The sequence below is a fragment of the Capra hircus genome, chromosome 21 (assembly GCF_001704415.2).
Source record: "Capra hircus breed San Clemente chromosome 21, ASM170441v1, whole genome shotgun sequence".
NCBI lineage: Eukaryota > Metazoa > Chordata > Mammalia > Artiodactyla > Bovidae > Capra > Capra hircus.
The window spans coordinates 66,921,246-66,948,091 of record NC_030828.1 but is presented as its reverse complement, the minus strand read 5'-3'; the positions used below and the strand labels follow the sequence as shown (position 1 = coordinate 66,948,091).

Here is a 26,846-nt window from a genome sequence, read left to right as displayed (position 1 = left end):
GGTTGCCAAGGAAACCCTTACGGATATGTTGCATGTTTTAAAAAGTATTCATTTAAAAAGTAAACTGCTTCTAAGTAAAATATAACTTCTTAGAATGCCCAATTATAAAATTTTTATCTGTTATCAACTTATTAGAGCAAATTGTTGATTTGACTTCTTTTCGTTTGTAGCAAAACCGTTCACGCAGCTGGTGAAGGAGATGCAGCTCCATCGAGAAGACTTCGAGATCATTAAAGTGATCGGAAGAGGCGCTTTCGGCGAGGTGAGGTAGACGTCTTCCCTCCCTCCTCCCTCCCTCCCATCCTTCAGTTTTGCCTACAACTGTTATCTAGCCTTTCTAAGGTCCTGTATGTTGATTTTGAGATGAGGTAATTATTGGTATCATTTGGAGAGTTTTTGGTGGATAAAATCTGAAAGATAGAATTAAGGAGGAAAAAAAAAAAAAGGTGGTGACTGGTGAATTACCCTATTGTCTGGACCAGAATAGTTCTTTCTTACAGAGTAAGTTTTTAAAATTATCTATTTGTCAGCTGAAAAAAGTCTTAGAAAAAAAGAACCACCGTCTCGGCGGTGCTCACTGTTGGTAGCCTGCCCGCCGCCTGTCGGTCCTCGTGGGGTTGAGTCCAGGCGTGTGTGTGTGTTGGAGGTGCAGATGGGAGCAGCCTGTGCACCCGGGCCGGAGCCGCTGACCTCCTGTCTCCACACCCAGCACCCTCCACGGGCCGCCCAGCAGCGGGCCAGGATCCGGTGCGTTCGCAGGGGGCTCTTCACTGAACTGCAGTAACGCCGTTCCTTCGGATTTGCCTCAGCGCTCCTGGGCCAGGAGCTGCGTGTGTTGGTGAGCCAAGTGCCTTGTCACGTCCCAGCCACGCGTGTGCTCTGCTCGCCAGCGACCCTGCTGGACGTGACTCGAGTGCTGCAGACTGTGAGATAGCATTCGCTGTGCGCAGCGTACACTTCACATGGGGCGAAATATACACGGAAGGAAGCAGAGCAGGATTTAATGAGATGGCTTCTTTGCCCTGGAGTTTCTCATGACTGCTGCGGACTGGCATCTGTTTTTAGAAAACATTTCAGCGTTTTTTATGATTCTTGCGCTGCCAGCACCTGGTGACAGCCGCGCTATATCTGCAGGCTTCAGTAGAACACCCAGGAGGAGAGAGCTGCTGTGGAAACGCCTTCAGAACACCTGTGTGGGAAAGCCTGGCCTGCCGGCGTAAATGTGGGCAGCTGTGTGTCGCGCTCCTGTTTCTTCCTTGGAAACCCTCGGCCTCGGGTCAGACCCTGGCCCACGCTCTGTGGGGGCCTGTCCTCCTCATACCTTCCTCTCCCCACAAGCTCTGAGAGTGGATCTCTCCAGGCCGCAGGGGATGGGGTGGCCCGCCACTGGGGCAGCTCAGACCCGGGGCGACCCCAGACCGGCTGTGGGCTGGGGCGGGACGGGGATGTTGGCTGTTGCTTTCAGGTACTGAGGTGCACCTCCCCATGAGATGCACAGATCTGGGTGAACGGTTCTAGTTATGACAGCCGTCTGCTCCTCTGCAACCAGCTCCCCAGTCAGTACGGAGCATCCTATTCCTGGAGAAGTCCTTCCCTTTTCTCCTCAGAGCCCCCACCTCCTGGGAGCCCTACCCTCCCCGAGCAGGGGAAAAAGTGAGCTCCGTGGAGAAACAGCAGATCTCTCTTCAAACTGAAACCCAGCTCAGTTCAGTACACCCTTCCACCGACTGTCTCCCCTCCCAGGAGTGGGGCGGTCTGCTGGGCACAGCGCTGGCAACTCAGAGCTCCACACTGACAGCAAGCCCTGTAGGGTGTTGGGGTAGGGAGCAGGAGGAGAGCCCAGGGCAGGACAGGGATGGCCTTCGGGAGGAGAAAACAAAAGCACAAGGAAGGAAGGAAGTTGTGCCCGAATAGTTGACAAGTTATTTTTAGTGCTCTTTTTTGCCAAAGAACTTAACGCGAAAGTCAGTTTCCGATTTTCAAAGAAGATAACATCGATCACTTTTCAGTTCCTCCCGGATGAAGAGAGATGACGCATCCTTGGAGTCCAGCCCTGGCTCCCTCTCCAGGTTTAGCAGCTTCTCTATGAGGCACACAGTCAGCCCTCCCTGGGCCCCCACACCAGCCCTCCTCACCCAGCTCCTGTGGCCATCGGCTCGCTGCACACAGGTGCCGCCCTTGCCAGCGCAGCTGGAGTTCGGGCTCTGTGGCTCGCCTTCCTACCACTGCCGCTCCTCCCGGAGTGGTCTTGTCAACACGTGCCTGAAATGTGGCCCCGTTTCAGCTTCTCTGTCTCCAGAGCACCAAGCGGATCGTGGAAATGGGAATGCCCTAATCATTGTTGTGTCCTGAGTGTTCTTCACACGTGTTTTTAATTGAATGATTGCTTCCTCGTGACAAGCCAGGGATGGGGGAGAGTCTGTGCAGATCTGCCTTGTGTGTGCAACTGTACACAGGTGTGTGTACCTGTGTGTAGACAGGGGTGTGTGTACCCATGCATAGATAGGGGTGTGTACATCCATACACAGACAGGGGTGTGTGTGCACCTGTGCATAGACGGGTGTGTGTACCCGTGCATAGGCTGGTGTGTGTACACCCATACACAGACAGGGGTGTGCGCACCCGTGCATAGATAGGGGTGTGTACACCCATACACAGACAGGGGTGTGTGCACCCATACACAGACAGGGGTGTGTGCACCCATACACAGATGGGTGTGTGCACCCATACGCAGACAGGGGTGTGTGCACCCATACACAGACGGGTGTGTGCACCCATGCATAGACGGGTGTGTGTGCACCCTATTGCAGACAGGGGTGTGTACACCCATACGCAGACAGGGGTGTGTGTACCCATGCCCAGACGGGTGTGTACACCCATACACAGACAGGGGTGTGCGCACCCATACACAGACAGGGGTGTGCGTACCCATGCATAGACAGGAGTGTGTACACCCGTACACAGACAGGGGTGTGTACACCCATACACAGGGGTGTGTGCACCCATACACAGACAGGGGTGTGTGCACCCATACACAGACAGGGGTGTGTGCACCCATACACAGACAGGGGTGTGTGTACCCATACACAGACGGGTGTGTGCACCCATGCATAGACAGGTGTGTGTGCACCCATACGCAGACAGGGGTGTGTGCACCCATACACAGACGGGTGTGTGCACCCATGCATAGATAGGTATGTTTGCACCCATACACAGACAGGGGTGTGTGTACCCATGCACAGACAGGTGTGTGTACACCCATACACAGACAGGGGTGTGTACACCCATACACAGACAGGGGTGTGTGCACCCGTGCATAGACAGGGATGTGCGCCTGTGCCTCTGACACCATGGCGGCACTGTTCAAGAGCCCTGCCTGTACACAGAACTCGCAGAGTCCGCTTGGAGTGGAGGATGTCCCTCTTATCTCAGAATTGTAGCAGAGCTCAGCGAATAGGTTATTATTCAGCCAGGGCTTGGAGTCTCAGGGTGTTGGCTTGTTCCTGAGTTTTGAACACGTCTCCGTCCTCCCCTCAGCGTGGAGAAGCAGCCCGAGAGGTTCCTCTGACCCTGGATCTGCAGTGGGGCCCACTCCCCGGCTTTGAGGTGTGGTGCCCAGGGCCGTGGCTTTGGACGTGACGGCAGGTCCCCGAGGGTGACTCTGTGCTTGGCACCACAAGCCTCACATGCTTTCACAGACACGGAGAAGATGTGAGGCTGAGGCGCAGACTGGGGGCCTGACCCTGGGTGGGCGGTGGGGGCAGCACTGACCCCTGTGCCTGACGCAAAGCCCATGTGTCCAGCCACCCTGCCTTGCTGCCCCTTGTTTCTAGGATGACTTAAAGAAGCAAAGCTGTGAAAGCTTTGTTTAGAAACAGGTTCAAATTAAGAAAACAGCTGTGTGCATAGAACGGTTCAGAGATCGGTTCAGCCCTTTACTCAGATGCCCCTTTGTTGACGTTTTATCTCACTTTCTTGATCACTTTATAGCTGTGCTGCTCTCGATTGAGCTCCCTCCCCCTCCTTCCCTGCCTCTGTGCGTGTGTGTTTTATCAGAACCATCCTGTGTGTTATCTGAAAGTTTTCTGTGCCCTGGCAGAGCTCCTCTCTAGAGCCACGCTCTCTGGTGGTCTGCGTCTCGTTCCCGGCAAGGTCTGGATCGTCAGTGATGCTTGTCATTTTCAGAATCTCATTCTTTTTCTCAAAGGTTAGCAGCTCTACCTTGCTTACCAGGTTAGACCATTTCTGTACTAAGCACTAGTAGTTTTTTTCCACTTAATATCTTACTCTCTCAGATTATAGCTAATTCCCAGGAAGAGAGAGACACTCCTCACATGATGGCAGTGTGTGTCCAGAGTTCCTGTTCTTAGACATGTTGGAGAGCCCACTAAATGTGCACTTGTTGTTATTTGTTGTTATTCTTAATTTATTCAGAGTTGTAGCAAGTTTGGTCAGTGGTTTCTGAACCGGCAGTGGACAGACGGCCACTTAGGTGTGGTGTGAGGGGAGCGGCCCTTGGAGTGGCGGTGACGGGGTGAGGGGGGTGAGGGCCAGAGGGTGGTCGTGGGCACTTGTGTGGAGGGGACCCTGGCCAGGAGCCCAGCAGTGCAGGGCACGTACCTCCGACCCTCTGCAGGCTCTGGGAGGATTATATCTAATTGTGACCATAGTTGTAAAATAGTCCTTCCCAGCACATGCCTGAGGGAGTGAGGCTCTGCATCTCAGATGGCACACCTGTGACGTTATTAGAAGTAGCCCCCATCTAGGACTGTGGAGAGGGTGAGCTGAGAGAGAGTGGGTCCGCTGCTCGGCACAGCCCCGGACACAAGCGGTGTTTTGTGCGTGTCAGCTCCTGTGGTTGCTGCGATGATGTTGCTGTGTGGTGGTGTTTAGAAAGCAGGGGAATAAGTGGTTCGCTTTTGGAACTCTCTGTCCCATCCCTGTGTGTGGCAGCCCCTGGCAGCAGAGCCCAGGTGCAGGGGTCAGTATCACTGCTTATGGTTTTGTGATGGGGACTTAGGGCAACGAGTGAGTGATTTATTTATATAGGGTAGGGTGTGCCATACGACGGTGCAGACATCACTTCTCACGTGCAGCGATGGAAGAATTCATCTTAGATTTGATGGGGACCAGAAGTCCAAGAGGACTTCCTGGACGAGGTGGCATTTGAGTTGTACCTTGAAGAATATGGCTGACAGCCAGCATGCCAAGGGCTAATAACTATGTGCCTAAACCATCCTGAGCCACGTTGAACGTGTCGAGTCTTTTGATTCACACAACAGTCTTAGGACAGTCCTGCTGTTGTCCATTTCCTAGTTGTAGAAACTGAGGCACAAAGAAGTGAATCTGCCCAGGTTACACTTTGGAGCCCCCGTAGGGAAAGAGCAAATTAGCTGAGACAGCGGTGGTCAGGCTCTCTTGTCCCACAGCCTCTCACCCCGCGTTTTGTAAATACATGGTTATGTAACAGCTGAGACCACATATAGCACCGCACGTGCGTGTCACGACATTCCCCATGGGCCACTTTTCTCGTACATAAGCTCCACCTGAAAAGCCCTTGGAGCTACGTGATGGTCTGTGGTAGGGCTGCTGCGCCAGCCCAGAGAGAGCATCAGCCACTTGCTCCTTGCCCACTGGGTTCAGTGAACAGTGAGATAAGAGGAAGACATCCCCTACCGCAGTTACTCACCGCCCTTGTGAAGAAAAAATCCCGGAGGCGAGTCCTGGCGTGTGCAGGGCTGGGAGGTGGGGGTGGCTGGGTGTGCGGGGAGATGAAGCCCCAGAATGCAGGAGGGGAGCTTGGGAGCCCCTGACAGAATGCAAAGCCATCGCTGTGCAAACACGCAGACCCCAGAGGGAGGCCGGCAGGCCGCGTGCTCCGGTGCTTCAGCTCCGAAGTGATGGAGGCTGAGCCAGCGACTGCGATCATTCAGGCCTCATGTGGCTAGAACTGACTTTTTTTTTAATCAATTTATTTTTATTTTTGTTTACACTGGACCTTTGTTGCTGCTCGGGCTTTCTCTAGCTGCGAGAGAGCAGGGGCCACTCTTGGGTGAGGTGCTCAGACCTCTCCCTGCGGTGGCTTCCCCTGTGGCCGAGCGCGGGGTGCGGGCTCGGGGCGTACCGCATGCGGGCTTTAGTTGCCCCGAGGCGCATGCAGCCTTCCCAGACCGGGGATTGAATCTGTGTCCCGGGCGTTGGCAGGTGGAGTCTTACCCATTGTGTCACCAGGGAAGTCCTAAAATCAAGTTTTGATGTTTAAAATGGCAGATCTTTACTTATATAGAAAACTTTACTTAACAGCTCATTTTCCAGGGTTTCCAGGCAGTTAAGTTTTCTCTGTAATTAATGAAATGTGCTGCTGACCTTTTGTGCTTCGTTAACTGAATTTTTGTTGAACTCTCATTTGTATGACAGGTTGCTGTTGTCAAAATGAAGAACACTGAACGAATATACGCCATGAAAATCCTCAACAAGTGGGAAATGCTGAAAAGAGCAGAGGTAAGTGTGGCGCCTTAAATAAATCCGTAAACTGGCAGTGTCTCTGTCAGGAAAGGTCTGATGGAGCCCAGCGGGTAAGAACCGCAGTCCTGCACGTCTGGACCTTCCTTCCATCTGTCCGTCCTTCCCTCGTTGATGAGAGCCGCTGCTTTCTGTCGGCAGGCCTTCAGCCCCTCCCACCCGCCCCTCCTGGTGTCGGCTCCTGGCCAGGTGCCTCTCTCGAGAGCCCCCTCGGGTGTGTCTTTGGGGGCGATGGTCCAGTGGTTAGGACTTCCGAGCGTCCACTGCACGGGGTGTGGGTTCAGCCCCTGTCGAGGAGCTGAGCTATCATGGGCCTGGAAAAAAACAGGAAAAAACCCTCGGGCATCTTATCTCAGTTCTGCTCCCGGTGCAGAAGGGATTCTTGAATCTGGGAATGTTTTGCCCTCCCTCCTCGAGGGGAGGGAAGGTTATAAATAAAAGTAGGTGACCACTACAGGGCAGCCTGTTTCTTTCTTCCTTGTCCATCTGGGTGGCCGCTGTTTCGTGGCCCTGGCCTCGCTCTCCCTGTCCCCTCCATCCCCCTCCAGGCCGCTGCTGCCCTCTGTCTGCCCCAGGGACCCCCGTCCGGAACCACCACCTCCTCCTCTGGAAATTCCTTCTCATCCCGTCACTCTGACCCCTCCTGGTAGCTCCACGTGGCCCCTTTGCTGTTTTCATGGATGTTTACCTGCCGATGCGAGTGGTCACGCTGTGTGGACAGTACCCAGCGCTGCTGATGGCCATGCAGCTCTCCTGAGCGCAGGCCGTCCCTCCTCCCTCTCCGGGGCTCCCGCCTCAGCAGCCTGCTGGCCACCCAGCTCCGTCCTCTTAAAGCACATGTGGCTTCCCCCCTCCCCTGTCGACACTCATGTTCTCTTCCAGCTGCAGCACCCATCACAAGGTCTTACACGTGTCATTGCTCAAGCGTGTGTTGGTTGACTGAGTTGTCACCAGTGTTGTGGTCACCTGGATTCGAAATGCAGGCGTCCCATGACTCGGCCTTTTCTGCCCCACCCCCCGGCCCTGCCCTGTCCACTCCGCGTCCCCCCTCTCCATCTTCACCCATCACCGACAGCCCCAGCAGCCCTTCCTGTCATCGCTGGCAGGTCGGTGAACACAGGAAAATCACTGGAGCAGTTCTTGGGGGAAGAGCTACTGTTAAATGAAAGTTTAGGGACCAAATAAAGTACATGGGGAAAGAAATACTAGTAGCGAATTCTATTGAAGTTTAAATGTTTACGGAAGTGATTGATTTATGAAAGAAGCTAGTTGGGCCGTATGTAATGTAACTTGTTATGTTAATCTCGAGTGATGAGTGTGTAGGGTAAACGTTAAAAATTATAAAGCTTTAGGGGTAGATGACTCACCTTGTCACACTAGTCATGGTGCATGAGCACGTTTGAAGAGTTGAATATTGCTTCTAAATTTAAACCTGGTTACACAGAACCTATGATTGACATACTGTGCACCAAGTCCAAGCGTGAGCTGGGCTGAATCTCGTGTGTTGGCCCTGGAAGGGGCGTGTGGAGGGGTGGGTGCAAGCCCCTGGGGGGAGGTGACTTCTCAGCAGCCCCAACACACTTGGGGTGGGGCCACGGGGGCAGGAGAGAGCAGAGATCCTTCTGCTACTGTGGGAGCCCTCATGGGGAGACACCACACACCTGGTCCCTGAGTCCTGGGGTGGGGGGACTGTGGCCTCGGAGCCACCATCCGCTCAGAGCCTCCGTCCACTGCAGGCCTGGAGGGTGGGGGCCGTGGCCTCAGAGCCTGCGTCTGCTCAGTGCCTCTGTCCACTCAGAGCCTGTGTCCGCTCAGAGCCTCTGTCCACTGCAGGGCAGGGGCTGTGGCCTTGGAGCCTGTGTCCACTCGGGGCTGTGCCCTGCAGGCACCATCCCAGTGGACACAGCCTGGCTCTCTCCCCACTTTACAGACGGCCTGTTTCCGGGAGGAGCGCGACGTGCTGGTGAACGGGGACTGTCAGTGGATCACCACGCTGCACTACGCCTTCCAGGACGAGAACTACCTGGTAAGTGTGGGCCCTGCAGGCCTGTCCCGGGACGTCTTCCCAGGGGTTCTGACTCCTGTGTGCCACCACTGAAAACGAGTAAGGCTCTCTGGGACTGTCGTTGCCTAAATGTGCGTTTGACGATAACCCGAGGGTTGGTTTCAGTGTGATCATCAGGTGAACTTTTCCCCTCTGATCATTAGATAGCGCGCTTCTTGTCTTCACTTGGTTTATTATGAAATGGGGGTTTTCTATCTTGGATTATATGTGAGAATAAGAAACTGGGGGAATTCAGAGCACTGGAGCCGTGACCTGAGTGGCTTTTCTGTCACGTTTCCCAGGCGGTCATGTCAGGCAGCAGGTGCTGGTTTGCAGCCCTCCCCACTGGGGCTGCTGACTTAGGTTTGGGGGTGGCTCTTGGTCCCCGTGTTCTTGTCAGCTGTTTGTTCTGACTGGAGCTGGGGCTCACTTGCAGTGTCAGCTCATCACTTTGTGACTCGCGCGTGTGGGTAGGATGAGCTTGGACGTGTAAGAGAACAGCTGCAAAAGACACACAGGTGGCGAACAAACACGCGAACAGACGCTCAGCATCACTGTTACCAGAGAAACGCAAATCAAAACCACAATGAGGTGCTGTCTCACACCAGTCAGAACAGCTGCTATCAAAAAGCCTACAAACAGTTAACGCTGGAGAGGGTGCAGAGAAAAGGGAACCTCTTACACTATTGATGGGAGTGCAGACTAGAACAGCCACTATGGAGAACAGTGTGGAGATTCCTTAAAAAACTGGAAATAGAACTGCCATATGACCCAGCAATCCCACTGCTGGGCATACACACCAAGGAAACCAGAATTGAAAGAGACACGTGTACCCCAATGTTCATCGCGGCACTGTTGACAGTAGCCAGGTCGTGGAAGCAACCTAGGTGTCCATCAGCAGACAAATGGATAAGAAAGCTGTGGTAAATATACACAGTGGAGTATTACTCAGCCATTAAAAAGAACACGTTTGAATCAGTGCTAACGAGATGAATAATGAAACTGGAGCCTGTTACATAGAGTGAAGTAAGTCAGAAAAACACCAATACAGTATATTAATGCATGTATGTGGAATTTAGAAAGATGATAACGACAATCCTATATGTGAGATACCAAGAGAGACGCAGATATAAAGAACAGACTTTTGGGCTCTGTGTGAGAAGGCGCGGGTGGGATAATTTGAGAGAATAGCATTGAAACATGCACATTACCACGTGTGAAATAGATGACCAGTCCAGGTTAGATGCATGAAACAGGGCACTCAGAGCCGGAGCTCTGGAACCACCCAGAGAGATGAGATGAGGAGGGAGGTGGGGGAGGGGGATTGAGATGGGGGCACACGTACACCTGTGGCTGATTCATGTCAGTGTATGGCAAAACCCACCACAATATTGTAAAATAATTAGCCTCTAATTTTAATAATGAAAACGAACAGGTGCAGGACAACCAGTTTGGAGTGAGAGGTAAATCAGACCTTTGGCTTGGGCCCCGAGTGACTCATGATGGCTTTGTTAGGACTTTTAACTCTGAGAAGGACTTTCCAGGTTTGCCTGAACCTGGAAATGTCCACGCCATGGAGCTCTGAGTGGACGGAGTCTGCACGGACCTTGGGGAAACTGGTCTCTGCCCGGGGAGCGGCTGGCACGTTTCCCCAGCCGTGGCCGCACGAGACTTGCAGGGCAGGGCCTCAGATGACATGTGAGTTCACTCTGAGTAGTGGACTCTGTGTGCTTCCAGGAAGTGGAGTCATGTAGAATTTCTTTTATTTATCTTAAAATAATCTCTTTCAGACCTCAAAGAAATCCCTTCGATTCAGTAGGCCAGGACTAGGTAACACAGTATGTTAGACTCTTTGTTTAGATTTTAAAAATACGTGTTTGTTTTGAGAGGGGACAGCTGGGGCTTATTGGGCACAGCCTATTGATTATCAGTCAGTCTTCCCAGTGGCCAGGCGAGTCAGTCATCCGTGGTTTTTCATGATTGTGTGAACACTTTCTGGGTCAAGGGGAGAGGGCATCATTCATCCCAGGTTACCACACAGATCCAGGGACTGTGCTGAGACCTGGTCCCCACCCTCTGGCAGGAGAGGACCCCACTGCACAGATCCAGGGACCGTGCTAGGACTTGGTCCCCGCCCTCTGGCCGGAGGGCCCCCCAGGGCCATCTCTCCATCAGCCGCTGCTTCCAGATGAGTGTTGCTGCTTCGAGTGGACTGCCTCCAGTTCACTTCCTATTTTGTTAAGAACTGAATGAAGTCTCTACGGAGTACTAGGAAGAAGGAAGAGCACGTCTTATTTTTCCCCTGATACTTTTCCTACAACCAGCACAGCGTATTGCCGGCTTATTCTGAGTTACAATGGCCAGTTAGGAATTCTGGGTGAGTGTGGGGGGCTGCCCCTCAGACAGGGAAGGCCGCGAGACAAGGCAGGCGAGGCCTGCCAGCGCCTGGTGGGAACCCGAGGCTGCTGGCCGGGCATGGCTCCTGCCTCTGCCACCCAGCAGCGCTCCTCAGGAGCAGTTACTGCCTTGTGGGGAGGATGCGAGGAGGAGCGAGACTGGAAGCAGGTGGCTGAGCCCCACTGGACGCGAGGCGCTGTGGGCTGAGGGGTCTTGTGACGGGGAGGCCACCCTGCAGAGCCCGTCCACGACACAGTTTCTGCTGTGGGCATCTAAACTGGGCATTTCGTAGAAATGAAAGCTGTTTTCACCAGTCTGAAAGGGCGTTGCCTTGTTGACTGAAGTCAGGATCCTGTTACGTGACATGAGAAATAGCCGATCGCTTTCTCTTATTCGCCTGCCTGTAAGCCCTTGCAGGTTCCTTTTCCTGTAAACTTGTTTTCCAGGAGCCCGCTGGTCATTTCTAGCGCTGCTGTGATACACTTTCTGACTTTTCTTCAGATTTCTAGGTGGACAGGGAAACAGTGGAGGCTCGGCTAGCCGTGGCGCTGCCTGCCCCCACCGGTTCCTTTACGGACTGAAGGTCTTGGCCGCTTATTCACGGGCTCTGCCTCACCCCGCGTGTCCAGCCACAGGTGCTGTGGCCTCTCCCCCAGGTTACCTGCCCTCTGTCGGGTCGTCTCCCCTTCCACCCTCCCACGTGCCGTCACCCTCACCTCCTGCCCAGCCCGCTCCAGCTCTGCTCCCCTCCTGCCAGTCTGGTCTGCGGTACCCATGGCCGAGCAGGTGCCAACAAGTCTGTCACTGAGACAGGGAATGAGCGGACGTTATTCTGGTCTTTTCGTCACAGTCAGGGTGTTTGTCCACTCCGTGTACTTTTTCTCCTGAAGAGCTGATGTCTCCCGCCTGTGCTGGTTTGCGTGTGCCTCTCAGCACTATCTGTAAAGTCCTTCTGATTGTGGAGAGGGAGGATTTATCACAAAAAGTTTCCTCTAGGAAGTTGTTATTCTAGCATATCTTCTGAAGGAGATAGTCTGTTTTTCATAGTCACGGAAGTTTGTTATTTGCACATCTTTAAACAATGAATAACTCTTGTGATTATACAGTGGAAGTGAGAAATAGATTTAAGGGCCTAGATCTGATAGATAGAGTGCCTGATGAACTATGGAATGAGGTTCGTGACATTGTACAGGAGACAGGGATCAAGACCATCCCCATGGAAAAGAAATGCAAAAAAGCAAAATGGCTCTCTGGGGAGGCCTTACAAATAGCTGTGAAAAGAAGAGAGGTGAAAAGCAAATGAGAAAAGGAAAGATATCAGTATCTGAACGCAGAGTTCCAAAGAATAGCAAGAAGAGATAAGAAAGCTTTCTTCAGCGATCAGTGCAAAGAAATAGAGGAAAAGAACAGAATGGGAAAGACTAGAGATCTCGTCAAGAAAATTAGAGATACCAAGGGAACATTTCGTGCAGAGATGGGCTCGATAAAGGACAGATATGGAATGGACCTAACAGAAGCAGAAGATATTAAGAAGAGGTGGCAAGAATACACAGAAGAACTGTACAAAAAAGATCTTCACGATCCGGATAATCATGATGGTGTGATCACTCACCTAGAGCCAGACATCCTGGAATGTGAAGTCAAGTGGGCCTTAGAAAGCATCACTACGAACAAAGCTAGTGGAGGTGATGGAATTCCAGTTGAGCTATTTCAAATCCTGAAAGATGATGCTGTGAAAGTGCTGCACTCAATATGCCAGCAAATTTGGAAAACTCAGCAGTGGCCACACGACTGGAAAAGGTCAGTTTTCATTCCAATCCCAAAGAAAGGCAATGCCAAAGAATGCTCAAAGGACTGCACAATTGCACTCATCTTACATGGTAGTAAAGTAATGCTCAAAATTCTCCAAGCCAGGCTTCAGCAATACGTGGACCGTGAATTCCCTGATGGTCAAGCTGGTTTTAGAAAAGGCAAAGGAACCAGAGATCAAATTGCCAACATCCTCTGGATCATGGAAACAGCAAGAGAGTTCCAGAAAAACATCTATTTCTGCTTTATTGACTATGCCAAAGCCTTTGACTGTGTGGATCACAATAAACTGTGGAAAATTCTGAGATGGGAATACCAGACCACCTGACCTGCCTCTTGAGAAATCTGTATGCAGGTCAGGCAGGAAGCAACAGTTAGAACTGGACATGGAACAACAGACTGGTTTCAAATAGGAAAAGGAGTGTGTCAAGGCTGCATATTGTCAACCTGCTTAGTTAACTTTTATGCAGAGTACATCATGAGAAACGCTGGACTGGAAGAAACACAAGCTGGAATCAAGATTGCCCAGAGAAATACCAATAACTTCAGATATGCAGACGACACCACCGTTATGGCAGAAAGTGAAGAGGAACTAAAAAGCCTCTTGATGAAAGTGAAAGTGGAGAGTTAAAAAGTTGGCTTAACATTCAGAAAACGAAGATCATGGCATCTGGTCCCATCACTTCATGGGAAATCACTTCATGGGGAAACAGTGAAACAGTGTCAGACTTTATTTTGGGGGGCTCTAAAATCACTGTAGATGGTGATTGCAGCCATGAAATTAAAAGACGCTTATTCCTTGGAAGAAAAGTTATGACCAACCTAGATAGCATATACAAAAGCAGAGACATTACTTTGCTAACTAAGGTCCGTCTAGTCAAGGCTATGGTTTTTCCTATGGTCATGTATGGATGTGAGAGTTGGACTGTAAAGAAGGCTGAGGGCCAAAGAATTGATGCTTTTGAACTGTGGTGTTGGAGAAGACTCTTGAGTCCCTTGGACTGCAAGGGTATCCAACCAGTCCATTCTGAAGGAGATCAGCCCTGGGATTTCTTTGGAAGGACTGATGCTAAAGCTGAAACTCCAGTACTTTGGCCACCTCATGCGAAGAGTTGACTCCTTGGAAAAGACTCTGATGCTGGGAGGGATTGGGGGCAGGAGGAGAAGGGGACGACAGAGGATGAGATGGCTGGATGGCATCACCGACTCGATGGAGGTGAGTCTCAGTGAACTCCCAGAGTTTGTGATGGACAGGGAGGCCTGGCGTGCTTCAATTCATGGGGTCGCCAAGAGTCGGACACGACTGAGCGACTGAACTGAACTGAAACAATGAAGTGGCGTCCTTTGCGCTTGCTGGTTTGTGGTCCATCAAAGAGCATCCAGTGCTGGGTGCCTGTCGCCCATCCCCGCATACTGGCTCCCTCCCTGAACCATTCACAGCTCTTACCACCCTTGGCCCCGGGGGAGTTGAATCCCCCGTGGAGTCCAGGATCAGGCAAGTCACCAACAGCAGCTGGTATACTTCCTGCTGGCATTACTCAGACGAGCTGTGGCTGCCCCCGAGGTTCCCGGGCAGAGAAAGCAGGTCAGGTGCAGGCGGCAAGCTTCTCTGGCAGTAGCAATGGCTCAGCTCCCCAGGGAGCGCGGCCTGCGATCAGGCTGCGGCGCATGCTGAGTGCAGAGCCCGCGTGGGGCCAGAGCCTGAGGTGCCGTCTCTCACATGAGGGGTCCTCCCCGCACATGTGGAAACCAGACCTGCATGGAGCAGACCCTCGGGAGATGGAGGCTCAGCTCGTAGCTGTGGGCTGGGCCCCTCAGTGAGGCACCGTGGACGTGTGTCTGCTCTTGCCTCGGCCACCTTTGTGCTAGGGGAAATTTCCACAAATTTTCTTTTTGGATTTTGTATTTCATTAGACTCTCGCTCTTATCTATGAATCAACAAAAACTATTTTAATTTCCAGTTCTTTATAACATATGTTATGAGACGTCCTTCTCTTTTATTCTTCAGATACTTTGCAAATATTGTTTATTCTTCTTTAACCCAGTTAAGAAATGGGTGGAAGAACTGATTAGACATTTTTCCAGGGAGGAAATGCAGATGGCCGACAGGTACATGGAAAGATGCTCTTTATCCCTAGTCATCAGGGCGATACAAATCAAAACCACAGTGAGGTGTCACCTCACACCTGTCAGAATGGCTGTCACCAAAAAGAACATATATAACAAGTGTTGGCGAGCTTATGGAGAAAAGGGAGCCCTCGCGCTGTGTTGGTGGGAATGTGAATTGGTGCGGCTGCTGTGGAGAACAGGATGACAGCTGCTCAAAAAACAGAAACACCATGTGACCCAGCAGGTCCCTTTGTAGGTGTTCAGGTCAGTTCAGTGGCTCAGTCGTGTCCGACTCTTTGCGACCCCATGAATCGCAGCACGCCAGGCCTCCCTGTCCATCACCAACTCCCGGAGTTCACCCAGACTCATGTCCATCAGGTCAGTGATGCCATCCAGCCATCTCATCCTCAGTCGTCCCCTTCTCCTCCTGCCCCCAATCCCTCCCAGCATCAGAATCTTTTCCAAGGAGTCAACTCTTCGCATGAGGTGGCCAAAGAACTGGAGTTTCAGCTTTAGCATCCTTCCTTCCAAAGAACACCCAGGACTGATCTCCTTTAGGATGGACTGGTTGGATCTCCTTGCAGTCCAAGGGACTCTCAAGAGTCTTCTCCAACACCACAGTTCAAAAGCATCAATTCTTTGGCGCTCAGCCTTCTTCATAGTCCAACTCTCACATCCATACATGACCAGAGGAAAAACCATAGCCTTGACTAGACAGACCTTAGTCGGCAAAGTAATGTCTCTGCTTTTGAATATGCTATCTAGGTTGGTCATAACTTTTCTTCCAAGGGATAAGCATCTTTTAATTTCACGGCTGCAGTCACCATCTGCAGTGATTTTGGAGCCCCCCCCAAAAAAGCAAAATACTGATTTGAAAATACACACCCCTGTGTTCGTAGCATTTTTCTACAGTTGCCAGCGTAGGTGTCCATCAACAGATAATGGATAAAGAAGGTGTGGTTGTGTGCATGTGTGTGCTCACTGTCTCACACACACACACACACACACACAATGGAATACTACTCAGCCATACAAAATAATGAAAGTTTGTCATTTGTAGGAATATGGATGGATTTGGAGGGGATTATGCTAAATGCAAGAAGTCAGAGAAAGACAAATACTGTATATGTCACTTATATGTGGAATCTAAAAAGTACAATATAAACTGGTAAACATAACAAAAAAGAAGCAGTCTTACAGAGAATAAACCAGTGGTTACCTATAGGGAGAGTGAAGGAGGAAGGGCAGTGTAAGAGTAGGGACTGAGAAAGGAAGTTTTTGTGAGATTACATGAAATTATACATATGAAACTTGAAATTTGTGAAGTACTATAGAATAAAAGAATCATTCAATAAAAACAAAAAAGGGATTGGGGTAAAATATTTCTGAAGAATATGACAAAAAGATTTGTACAAATCAAAAATAACATACTGCTAGTTTGTGTAACAAGATGTAGCAATATCAAGAAATCAACAGTCCTCTGATCAATTTGTAAATTGAGTGTGGCTTCTGTATTGTTACCATCTGGTTGTGTTGTGCAGGCAGAAATTTTATTGACAAGAATAGATATTTACTGAGCTCTGTTCCCTGGTGGATGCGTCACTTCACACCCAGCCGTGCCTGAAGGTCCACATTCCGGGGGCGCATCCTGGGCAACAGGAGCCTCTCAGGTGCTGTCTCTCCAGACCCCGTGGGTCCAGAAGCTCTGCGGCAAGAGCGTGGCCTCTGATCGTTGGGTCTGGTGGTGATGGCTGCTGTCTTCTCTGCCCATTTGTAGTACTTGGTCATGGATTACTACGTGGGTGGTGATTTACTGACCCTGCTCAGTAAATTTGAGGACAAGCTTCCAGAAGATATGGCAAGATTCTACATTGGTGAAATGGTGTTGGCCATCGATTCCATCCATCAGCTTCATTACGTGCACAGGTAATCACCTTGGTATGTGTTTTATGGAAACCACCATTAACGTGTTAAAGCATTCCTTTCAGAGCCCCGGCGCCAGGCTCTGTGGAGAATTTGGGAGGTTGGGGTCCTCCCTTTGGCTGCCACGATGTGGGGTGCCTTCCTGGTGCCTTCCCGGGTTGCTGCTCTGTGGCAGCTGCTGTCAACTGAGGTCACCTTGTCCTTTGGTGTCTGCCTCCCATTGGCTTGTGCTCTGCCCTGCCCGCCCCCCAGAGCTCATTTCCTGGTCACCCACAGAACACTGGGGTTAAGTTGAGGGGCTCCCATCACAGCAGCATAAAGGGCTTGAATGAGTGTGACTGCTCCTGCGTGGCAGACGGGGGTGGCAGCGCGTGGGACAGGCCCCCTCCTGCTCACCACACGGCCCCCGCCCCCCGCCACGAGGACAGCGGCCTTAGTCGTTGCCCAGCCTGCGTCTCTGTGTCCATCTCATTCTGCTGTCTAAGACAAGGATTCAGTCCTGCGGGGTTGGGTGGTGGTGGGGGCAGGGGTTGTTGGTTCTGTTTTACTTATTTTCATCAAAGTGTTTCATGGCGATAGTTTTAGAAATTCAAATAGTTGTACAAGACTTAAAACATGAGTGTTCAGTCCTGCTCCACCCTGACGCCCCTGCCATAGGTAACTATTGTCAATTTATAGTTGTTTTTTCTGGTATTTGCCTGCATATTTCCAGCTAACAGAAATGTGTTTCTATTGCTGCTGCATTTTGTGGGGTGGGGGTGGGGGTCTCAGAGCACGTCTGTTTAGGTGGAGGTTTGACCCTCTTACATGAGTAAGTCCATCTCTCTCATCCCTCCTCCCCGCCTGGTCCCAGTTAGCGTCGCGCGGTTCCCCCTTAGGCACCGTGAGTGTGAACTGCGCGGGTCGCAGGTTCTACATGGCTTCTTTCACTAAGTACTTTCCACGCCTCTGAGCCTGTCAGGGGATTTCCTAAGCAGATGCAGTTCGTGCTTCTAGGGTGGTGTTGGTGCCCTGCCACGAGTGTGACCCTGTTGCCCTGGGAGGGGGCAGCTTGCCAGGGGCCCCGCGGTCCTGCCCAGGGCACTGGTCTCTGTGCCCCTGGGAGCCTGGGGTGCTGCCCCCTAGCAGGTGCTGCTTTCAAGACACTGAGGTCTGGGCCAGAGCGCCCTTCTCTCTCCTGTGTCCTGCAGCATCTCTATGCCTGCTTCTCTAACAGCCACTGTTTCTGTTTTCAGCATCAGATTTTATACTCTTCTTCATGGAACTTTGCTTAATTCACTACAGAGAGATGAATGTCTTTGTAGTTGTCACAGATCTCCAGGGAAATTAATTTGGCTGCCTTTTGAACAGTTTATTCTTTCCTGTTTTTCCCTAAGTAGAAAGCTTTCTGCTCATTTTCTTAATTGGTTGTGTAGGAGCTTTGCTCTATTTTTTAACTTTATGGCATAGTTCAGGTCAGTTCATTCGCTCAGTCGTGTCCAACTTTGCGACCCCATGAATCGAAGCACACCAGGTCTCCCTGTCCATCACCAACTCCTGGAGTTCACCCAAACTCACATCCATCGAGTTGGTGATGCCATCCAGCCATCTCATCCTCTGTCGTCCCCTTCTCCTCCTGCCCCCAATCCCTCCCAGCATCAGAGTCTTTTCCAATGAGTCAACTCTTCGCATGAGGTGGCCAAAGTACTGGAGCTTCAGCTTTAGCATCATTCCTTCCAAAGAACACCCAAGGCTGATCTCCTTCAGAATGGACTGGTTGGATCTCCTTGCAGTCCAAGGGACTCTCAAGAGTCTTCTCCAACACCACAGTTCAAAAGCATCAATTCTTCAGTGCTCAGCTTTCTTCACAGTCCAACTCTCACATCCATACATGACCACAGGAAAAACCATAGCCTTGACTAGAAGGACCTTAGTCGGCAAGTAATGTCTCTGCTTTTGAATATGCTATCTAGGTTGGTCATAACTTTCCTTCCAAGGAGTAAGGGCATAGTAGGAAACATTAAAATACATAATTTGACATTGTTTTCTCCCTTAAAGTCAATGCACTATTCAGACTAAGTGCTTGAATGACCTAGTCTAACAACAGAGTTCGCAGAGTTAGATAGAACAGGAAATCAGTGCTACCCCCCTCTCGGGTGTGCCTAAGTTAAGGCTGCCTGTGGTGGGGCCGGAGGTGAGTGACTCCCATCAGAACTGTGGACATGACGGGCGGGTTCAGACCATAGCTTTGGGCCCCTTTCCCATGGGAGGTCATGGGCCATGGCGACTTCTTCAGGCAGTGCCTGCCACCCCCAAGCCAGGCTCCTGCAGACAGAGCGGCTGCGCCTCGCCTTTGGCAGCTGGACCTCTGCGAGGCTTGCTGCAGGAAGCAGCAGGAACCTCCGACCCAGAGCCGAGCACCCCGGTGGGCACCACCCTTCCTAGGAAGCCAACAGAGCAGAGACCAAGAGGCACAGGCTCCCAGGGATTGCAGCCAGGCAGGGTTTTGTTTTTAATTTTAACATTTCCATTCAGCTCTTTGTTTTGTGGGTTTTTTTGTTTTTTTGTTTTTTTTTTTTTTTAAATTTATTTGGCCCTACTGGGTCTTATTTGAGACACGAGGGATCTAGTTCCCTGATTAGGGATTGACCTCCGGCCCCCTGCACTGGGGGCCAGAGTCTTAGCCACTCCAGGGAAGTCCCACGGGCAGATTTTTTTAATGTAGTAAATTTATTGGTTGTTTTCTTCTAATGGTTTTATTTTTTACATAAATTCCATTTGGAGTTTATTCTTATATAAAGAATGGATCTGATTTTATCTTTAATTAAAAGGCTCTTCTGTTGTCCCTGCACGAACTTAATTTATTTGTGTCTTTGCCTACTGATCTGAGGTAGCAGCTTTATGATATGCTCAGTTTCTGTATGAGTTTGGTCTGTCTGGATATTTTATTCTGTCCTATTGTCTTTCCGTCTCTGCTCTGGGACCACATCGTGGAGCCTTGAAATTCCATGGGGCCAAGTCCCCCATCACACCTCTTTCTTTTCAGTGTTTTCTAGCTGTTCTTACATGTTGGTTGTTCCGTATCAGCTTTCAATATCAACTGGTCTGGCTCCAAAAAAAGAAGGACACTTATTTATTTTTAAATTCGATGAGCCTTTCAGTCTGCAGATTCAGGTCTTCTTTTTTTTTAACTTCTGGAAAGTTGTCCTGGCTTCAGCTTCATATGCGATGTTTTCTGTTTTGGTTCTTCAGGGACTCTTGTTACGCATAGGCTGTGCCTTCTTCACCTGTCTTCCATTTCAGTCTCCAGCTGCTCTGTCCTGACCCTTTTTAATCATTTGTCCCGTTTTTACTTTTTCAGATCCTTTCCTCCGTTTCTTCCCTGCCTTTCATTTGATTTTTTTTTTAATGTTTTGTTTATGTTTGGCTGTGCTGGGTCTTGGTTGCCGCACAGGCCTCTCTCTGGTTGCGGCACGCGGGCGGACCCCAGCTGGCTGTCTTCTCTCGCCGCGGAGCGCCGGCTCTAGGGCTTCAGGAGCTGTGGCGTGCACACAGGCTGCGTTGCTCTGAGGCACGGGGGCTCTTCCTGCATCAGGGGTTGAACCTGTGTCTTCTCCGTTGGTGGGCGGGTTCTTCACCACTGAGCCAGCAGAGCAGCCCTAGATTTTTATTTAAATTGATTCCTCTGTGGCATCTTACACTTTAGTTTTCATTTCTGTTAAGATCGTCTTTTTCCTCTCTTTCTCCCCTGGGTTAAATCAAGTCCCTTTTCTCCTTATCTTTGTCTAGTTCTGTTCTTTGGTTTTGCCAGGACTTGTCGCATGTGGGATCTTAGTTCTCTGACTGGGCATCGAACCTTTGCCCCCTGCAGTGGAGGCTCAGTCTTAACCACTAGAACACCAGGAAAGTAGTTTTTATTTTTCTGAGTCATTGAGGGATTCTTTTGCTTTCTCTTTCGTATTCCTGAGTATTTATTTAAGATTTATTTCAGTTTGGAATGCTTTGCTAGAGGGTTTTTGGGGTTTTTTTTGCTTTACTTCTTTTGGATTAATCATCTTTTGCTCACATGTGTTTGTGAGACTTACTGTGTTGTTGGGAGCAGCGGGGGCTTTCGTGTGTTTGCATCAGGGTGTAGCATTCTGTCAGGCCATAGTGGCCTGGCCTCTTGGAGGGGGTCCACACTCGAGCCCCCCTGCAGAATGTGGGCCTTGTCACAGCCCCTCTTGGCGGTTGTCACCAGCTGTGCTGCTGGGAGCATCCTTGCGGTCTTCTAGGTGAACACTTTCCTTTTAAAGTTTCTGTTCCTTGTCATGCTGTCTGGTCACACAGACTTACTCTGCCAGGAAGGAGGACTAGTCCTTTGAAGTGCACCGCACCGCCCCCCACCCCCTGCCCGGCATTGGCCAGTACACTGGACAGTCGGTAGGATGGCGGGTTGAGGGAGACAGACTTCCCTTTCCTGCTGCAGGTGACTGGCAGACTGCTCCGCTCTGAGCTCCCCGTCGTCGCCTATAACATACACTTTGGGGAGGGGCCCGTGGTGCTCCGGGATACACGCAGGACACCGTCCTGCCCGTTCCTTACCCGACCCTGCTACGCATCAGGTCCCTGCTCAGGCGTCTCTTCTCAGTGGCCACGGCCACCTGGCTCCCGTCACACTCTGTTCCTCTGCCTCCTCTTCTGTTTGCTCATGTTTCTTCATCGCAGTTGCCGCACGGCTTATGCTCTGTGATGCTGAGACCTTGTGTGACTGTGCCTTGTGTGTTCGTGTGCTGACATCCTGGCCAGAGGGAGGCTTCCTGAAGGCAGGCAGTGCCGTCCAGCCCCTGCTGTGGGCCCGGGTCGAGAGTAGCGCCCAGCCCGGGTGGTGGTGGGTGGGGTCCGTGACCGGTCCCCACAGTTAATGGGGGTTCACTGCTGCTGCACGCCAGCCACACCGCCGCAGGGATGCTCTCCTAGGTCCCGTCGTGACGAACTAGCGCTTCCTCTGGTGATTCTCTACTAGTGAAGGGCTGTGACCTACCTGAGTGTTGCACGGAAATGGTTCATTTGTGTGTTTATTTTACTAACAGGGATATTAAACCTGACAATGTCCTTCTGGATGTAAATGGTCATATCCGCCTGGCCGACTTTGGATCCTGTTTGAAGATGAATGACGATGGAACTGTAGGTATTTTTGTTGAAACGTTTCCATTTGGTTTTGTGTTTTGCTTGCAGTTAGAAGGGGCTTATTTACGTTTTCAATTTGAGTTACAGTTAAGAAACCAAGTGTATTAATGTAAATTAAGAAGACAAGTCCATTTAGAAAACAGTTGAAATTTTCTATTTATGGTTAAAACATCTTGATTGCTTCTTATGTTCACGAAAGTGATCTGTGTGCCTTCTGCAGAAGGGGGAGTCAGGTGTCCTCAGATCCCCGGGCGGCTCCTGGGCGCAGACCCCGCGGTGAGAGGGGCAGCCCGCCCAGTGGGCAGACCTGAGCCTGGTGTCGGTACCTTCTCGTTTCTTTCCGGAGCAGGACTTCCTGAATGGGGGTACCCCCTCTCAAGGGCCAGCGGATGCTCCCTCTATAGAGCGGGAGGACGCCCCTGGAGTGGCCATCCCACCCCAAGCTGACTGGGCTTGGGCTGGGTCAGAGCTCGCTGGCCGGGTGGCCTCAGTGGGCCCCCCGGCCTCCCTTGGCGGCCTCCAGCACATGGCTCCGCTGCGTTAGGGACTCGTCTGCATCCTTCCCCGTGGCCCCGGTCGCAGTTTGAGTTTTAGGTGTTTGGGAGTCTTTTTAAAACCTACGCACGTCATAAAGTCTACTGTAACTGCTTCTCCAGAGAGAGCAGCCCCTCCCCCACCCCTCGCTGTGGGTTTTTAAGCAGCAGTAAGAGAGCTTAAAGCTGGCAGCATGTGACAGTGTTTTAAAAAGAGCAAGTCGGTTAGCTCCCTCCCTCCACAAAGCCAGTCCCTTATTTCTAATGTGATGGGTCTATTGGTGCTGTCCCCAAAGCCAGTCTTCTAACGAGGGAGCTCTGGCCTTGGTCCGAGCCCGCACGCTGGGCACTCTTTCCCGGGGGCTCACTCGCCTCACCTCCCGGTAGCTGTCCTCTGCTGCCCTGTCCGACTCCTGAGGACTCCCCGCTGAGTCCTGCCACCGGGCCCTGGGCTGTAACCAGGGAGAGGCTGGTCTTTTCGAGGACCGGCCTCCTTGGCTGTTGTCGTCACGTCTTGCTGACCCCAGTCCTGTGGACTCTGCATGCTCTGGGGCCGGTCTGCGGCCTCTTGGCCCACCCAGCCCCCATGCTGTCTCCGAGATGGTTGCAGCTCCCCATGGAGGCCGTGTCCAGCACCCAGCTGGGCCCTGGACCTACTTCCAGACGTTCCAAGGTGGAGCTCAAGGGTAGGGTGTGGGTGAGCAGCCCGAGCTTCCCCTGGGAGCATGTCAGAAAGGCAGCATCTTAGAATCTCTGTCTCACAAGCGCATGGTGTCTACGTATGTACAAGTCTGAGGCTGCCTGGCCTGGACGCACGGGGTGCCTGGACCACACTTTGAGCCATGATGGGGAATGTGGAGCTCCAGTGCTGTGTGGGGCTGGGTGGGCATCTAGGGATTGAAAAACCCGGCGGGCAGGAGAGTCTCGTGCATTCTGGAAACTGCCCGATGTTTAATGCTATAAAAATAGCTCTAAGTTGTATCTGACTTTTGCGATCCCATGAACTGTAGCCCACCAGGCTCCTCTGTCCATGGAATTCTTCAGGCAAGAGTACTGGAGTGGACTGCCATTTCCTTCTCCAGGGGAACTTCCCGATCCAGGAATTGAACCCAGGTCTCCCGCGTTGCAGGCAGATGCTTTACCGACAGAGCTACGCTGGAAGCCCCGGTTTAGTGCTATAGGAACATTTATTTGTATTGAGTTTTTCATTATGAGGTTTTTAAATCATGACCATGTGCCAGGTTTATCTTGTGATTATTTCTTCATCCACTGTCTGCTAGAGACATCCTCAGGTTTCCCTTCACCCTGTCCACCCTCTTCCCTAAGGTGCAGTCTTCCGTGGCTGTGGGCACCCCGGACTACATCTCCCCAGAGATCCTGCAGGCGATGGAGGATGGCATGGGCAAGTACGGCCCCGAGTGTGACTGGTGGTCTCTGGGCGTCTGCATGTACGAGATGCTGTACGGAGAGACCCCGTTCTACGCCGAATCCCTTGTGGAGACCTACGGGAAGATCATGAACCATGAGGTAAGCTGTCGCGCTCCCAGCCCGTGTGTGTCCCAGCCCCTGGGGAAGGGGGGCGGGTGGAGCAGGCTGGGCAGCCAGACGGGCATCCCTGGGGAAGGGGGGCGGGTGGAGCAGGCTGGGCGGCCAGACGAGCCGGGAGACAAGGGCGGAGGGGACGCTCCCATTCCCTGGTGGAGGGTGGCGGGTCCATTGGGCCAGAACCCCTGCAGGAGACGTGGGCTTCAGTAGCTAGACACAGGTCCGAGGGCGCTCGCGGGCCGCTGCCACCTGTGCGCCCACCCTGCCGTCAGGCGTCAGTTCTGCCCTTCCAGCCTGTTTGCCCCAAAGCCGTCGTCAGGAGTGGATCATGCGTCTCAGCTCAGTAGTGCTCTTAGTCCTTTCTTGAGCCTATTTCTTTTCCTCTTGCTTTTCCCCCTGTTACCAGCTATTCATTTTTCACTTCAATTTCCCTCATTTTCTGTTTATTATTTCTTCTTCTGTCTAAGATTTTTGTCATCTGTGTTTTTTCTTTTTATCCCTTTCCCCATGTCCTTCTGACGCCAGGGTCAGCCTCTGCCCGTTGGCTCACAGCACCCTTCCCCACCTGCTCGGTCACTCACCCAGACAGGTGCTCACTTTGTCTGCTCTCTCCTCCCAGCCTGGTCTTGCAGTATTTGCTCAGATAAGGAGCAGATTAACATTAAAGTCCTAAAGCATCTTTCTTTTAACTCAAGAAAAGTTATGCCTTAAAAAATTTGTTTTCAAAGTAGAAATTATTTTTATTTATAAATTAATATATGCTATCAAAAACTTCAGACATGCCGAAGTGCCTGCAGTAAGTTGATGGTGAAAGGCACCCCGTGAGCTTCTGGTGGTAAGCGTGGTGAAGGGAACAAGTGGGACTTGCTTGCATTCTAAGACCTGCTGTCCCTGAGCGCCTGCCACCTGTGGACCACCCCCCACCCCCCCGGTGGTCTCTGATCATTTATTCCGTCTCTGCCGCAGCCCCGTGAGGCAGCAGTGCTATCCCTTCTAGAGATTACAGGTGAGGTCTGGACCGCAGGGGTGGCTCGGCGCACAGGCCCACAGTGGCCTGGTGGGTGTATGGCCTTGTGATCTCCTGGCATGTGGGAGGTGGAGACTGTCTAAAGAAATGGTGTCACGGTCACATATGGCCAGGGTTCTGGTCATCTTTCTACTCAGTGCTCAAAGGCAGACCTTACCATATGTATGTGTGCAGTGTATCTTGTTTTAACAAGTCCCTCTGATGAGCATTGAGGTAGTTTTCAATTTCCTTGGTCAGAGTAGAATGGCGGCACGAACATGTCATGTGTTCTCATTAATACTGTTGGCAAAATGCGTACTGAAGGGTGTGCCCGCTTCTCTCCCACCTACAGCCTGTTGTCGGTGTTCTTTGCCACCTTGATAGGTGAAAATTTATCACTGTTTTAGTACATGCAGGGTGGTAACAAGTCTGCCGTGAGTAAAACCGGCGAGACTGAGGGTTTTCTGGAATGAAGCCTCATCCGCTTCGGCTGCATTTGGCCACTGGGACACAGAAAGGGGCTGTAGCTGTGCAGCTGCGCCTTTGCTCTGCTCCCCATGATGCCTGCACACCACAGGTCCCCTGACTGCCCCCCTCTCCCCCCAGGAGCGGTTTCAGTTCCCGTCCCATGTCACAGACGTGTCCGAGGAGGCCAAAGACCTCATCCAGAGGCTGATCTGCAGCCGGGAGCGCCGGCTGGGGCAGAATGGGGTGGAGGACTTCAAGAAGCATGCCTTCTTCCAAGGGCTGAACTGGGAGAACATCCGGAACCTGGAGGCACCCTACATCCCGGACGTGAGCAGTCCTTCCGACACGTCCAACTTCGACGTGGACGACGACGTGCTGAGGAACATCGTAAGTGTGGCGGCACCCTGCCCTCCGCGCCATGTCACAGGTCTGCGTGCGCACGGCATGCGTATCAAGGTGGTGAATCTGAGAACTGTGCCGACTTCAGAAACTGTGGCGGTTGCCTCAAGGAATGCACCTCTCATTCTAGCCTTCAGCTTGGTCCTTAAAGAGATGGCTTACTCAATTTTAAATAGCTGTTCTGTTTTAGGGTTCATCAGAATTATTTAATGCCTTTGTGCCTTATGAACAGTGCCACGTACACTGTTCCGTCAGAGTGTCCCTTCTGCCCTGTCCCCCTGCCGGGGCCTGCCCGCGGCCCCACCGTGGCATGGGTCTCTGGGTCTCCACTCCTCATTGTCCCTGTGCTCGAGGACATGTCCGCTCTTCTGCTCACACGTGTGTTCAGCATGTGCATGACCGTTTGTTCACATGGCCGGAGGTCGGGAGCAACAGGGATGAGGCCAGTTTTGAGGCGCTGATGTCTCAGATTGTGGGTTTTCCATGTTGGATGCTGGCCGTGGGGCCCATCTGGTATCTGACCTCATCTTACGGGGCCTCTGATGAGTTCGTCATTGTACCTTTTGGGTCCGGAGAGTTTTGCTCATGTGTTGTGACATTATTTTGGTCTCATCAGACTCAACATTCAGTACGCGTTACTCTATACATGAGTCTTGGGGATAGAGAAACTGAAGTTTAACCAGGGAAAAGAAAACTGATTTAGAGGCTTTAGAGGCTCTTTCTTAGTAAAATAAGAGTGGAACTTTAGATGATGTGAGAAAAGACTGAGGAAAGTATTAATATTATTGTTGAAAGGATTTTTCCTGAACTTCAGATAAGCGTTATTTCCACACTGAAATTTCCCAGGTAAATAACTTTGCTTTTTTTTTAATAGAGAAGGATCCTCAAACTGAAAAATAGCAGTAAACCCATATAAAACAGTCTCCCCTTGGGTTCCAGACCC

General features: G+C 51.5%; 1 protein-coding gene across 2 annotated transcripts in view; it reads left to right on the top strand.

Moving 5' to 3' along the window:
- CDC42BPB (CDC42 binding protein kinase beta) overlaps nucleotides 1-26,846 on the top strand; it is a 104,894-nt gene that overhangs the window by 41,674 nt on the left and 36,374 nt on the right. For both annotated transcript variants that reach the window (XR_001919862.1, XM_018066054.1), the window contains exons 2-8: nucleotides 171-262; nucleotides 6,418-6,501; nucleotides 8,453-8,548; nucleotides 16,659-16,807; nucleotides 21,856-21,949; nucleotides 23,812-24,012; nucleotides 25,643-25,891. Coding sequence is in view for 1 of the 2 variants with exons in the window: in XM_018066054.1 (XP_017921543.1) it covers nucleotides 171-262; nucleotides 6,418-6,501; nucleotides 8,453-8,548; nucleotides 16,659-16,807; nucleotides 21,856-21,949; nucleotides 23,812-24,012; nucleotides 25,643-25,891 (965 nt within the window). In the remaining variant the exon portion in view is untranslated. The remainder of the gene's footprint in view (nucleotides 1-170; nucleotides 263-6,417; nucleotides 6,502-8,452; nucleotides 8,549-16,658; nucleotides 16,808-21,855; nucleotides 21,950-23,811; nucleotides 24,013-25,642; nucleotides 25,892-26,846) is intronic.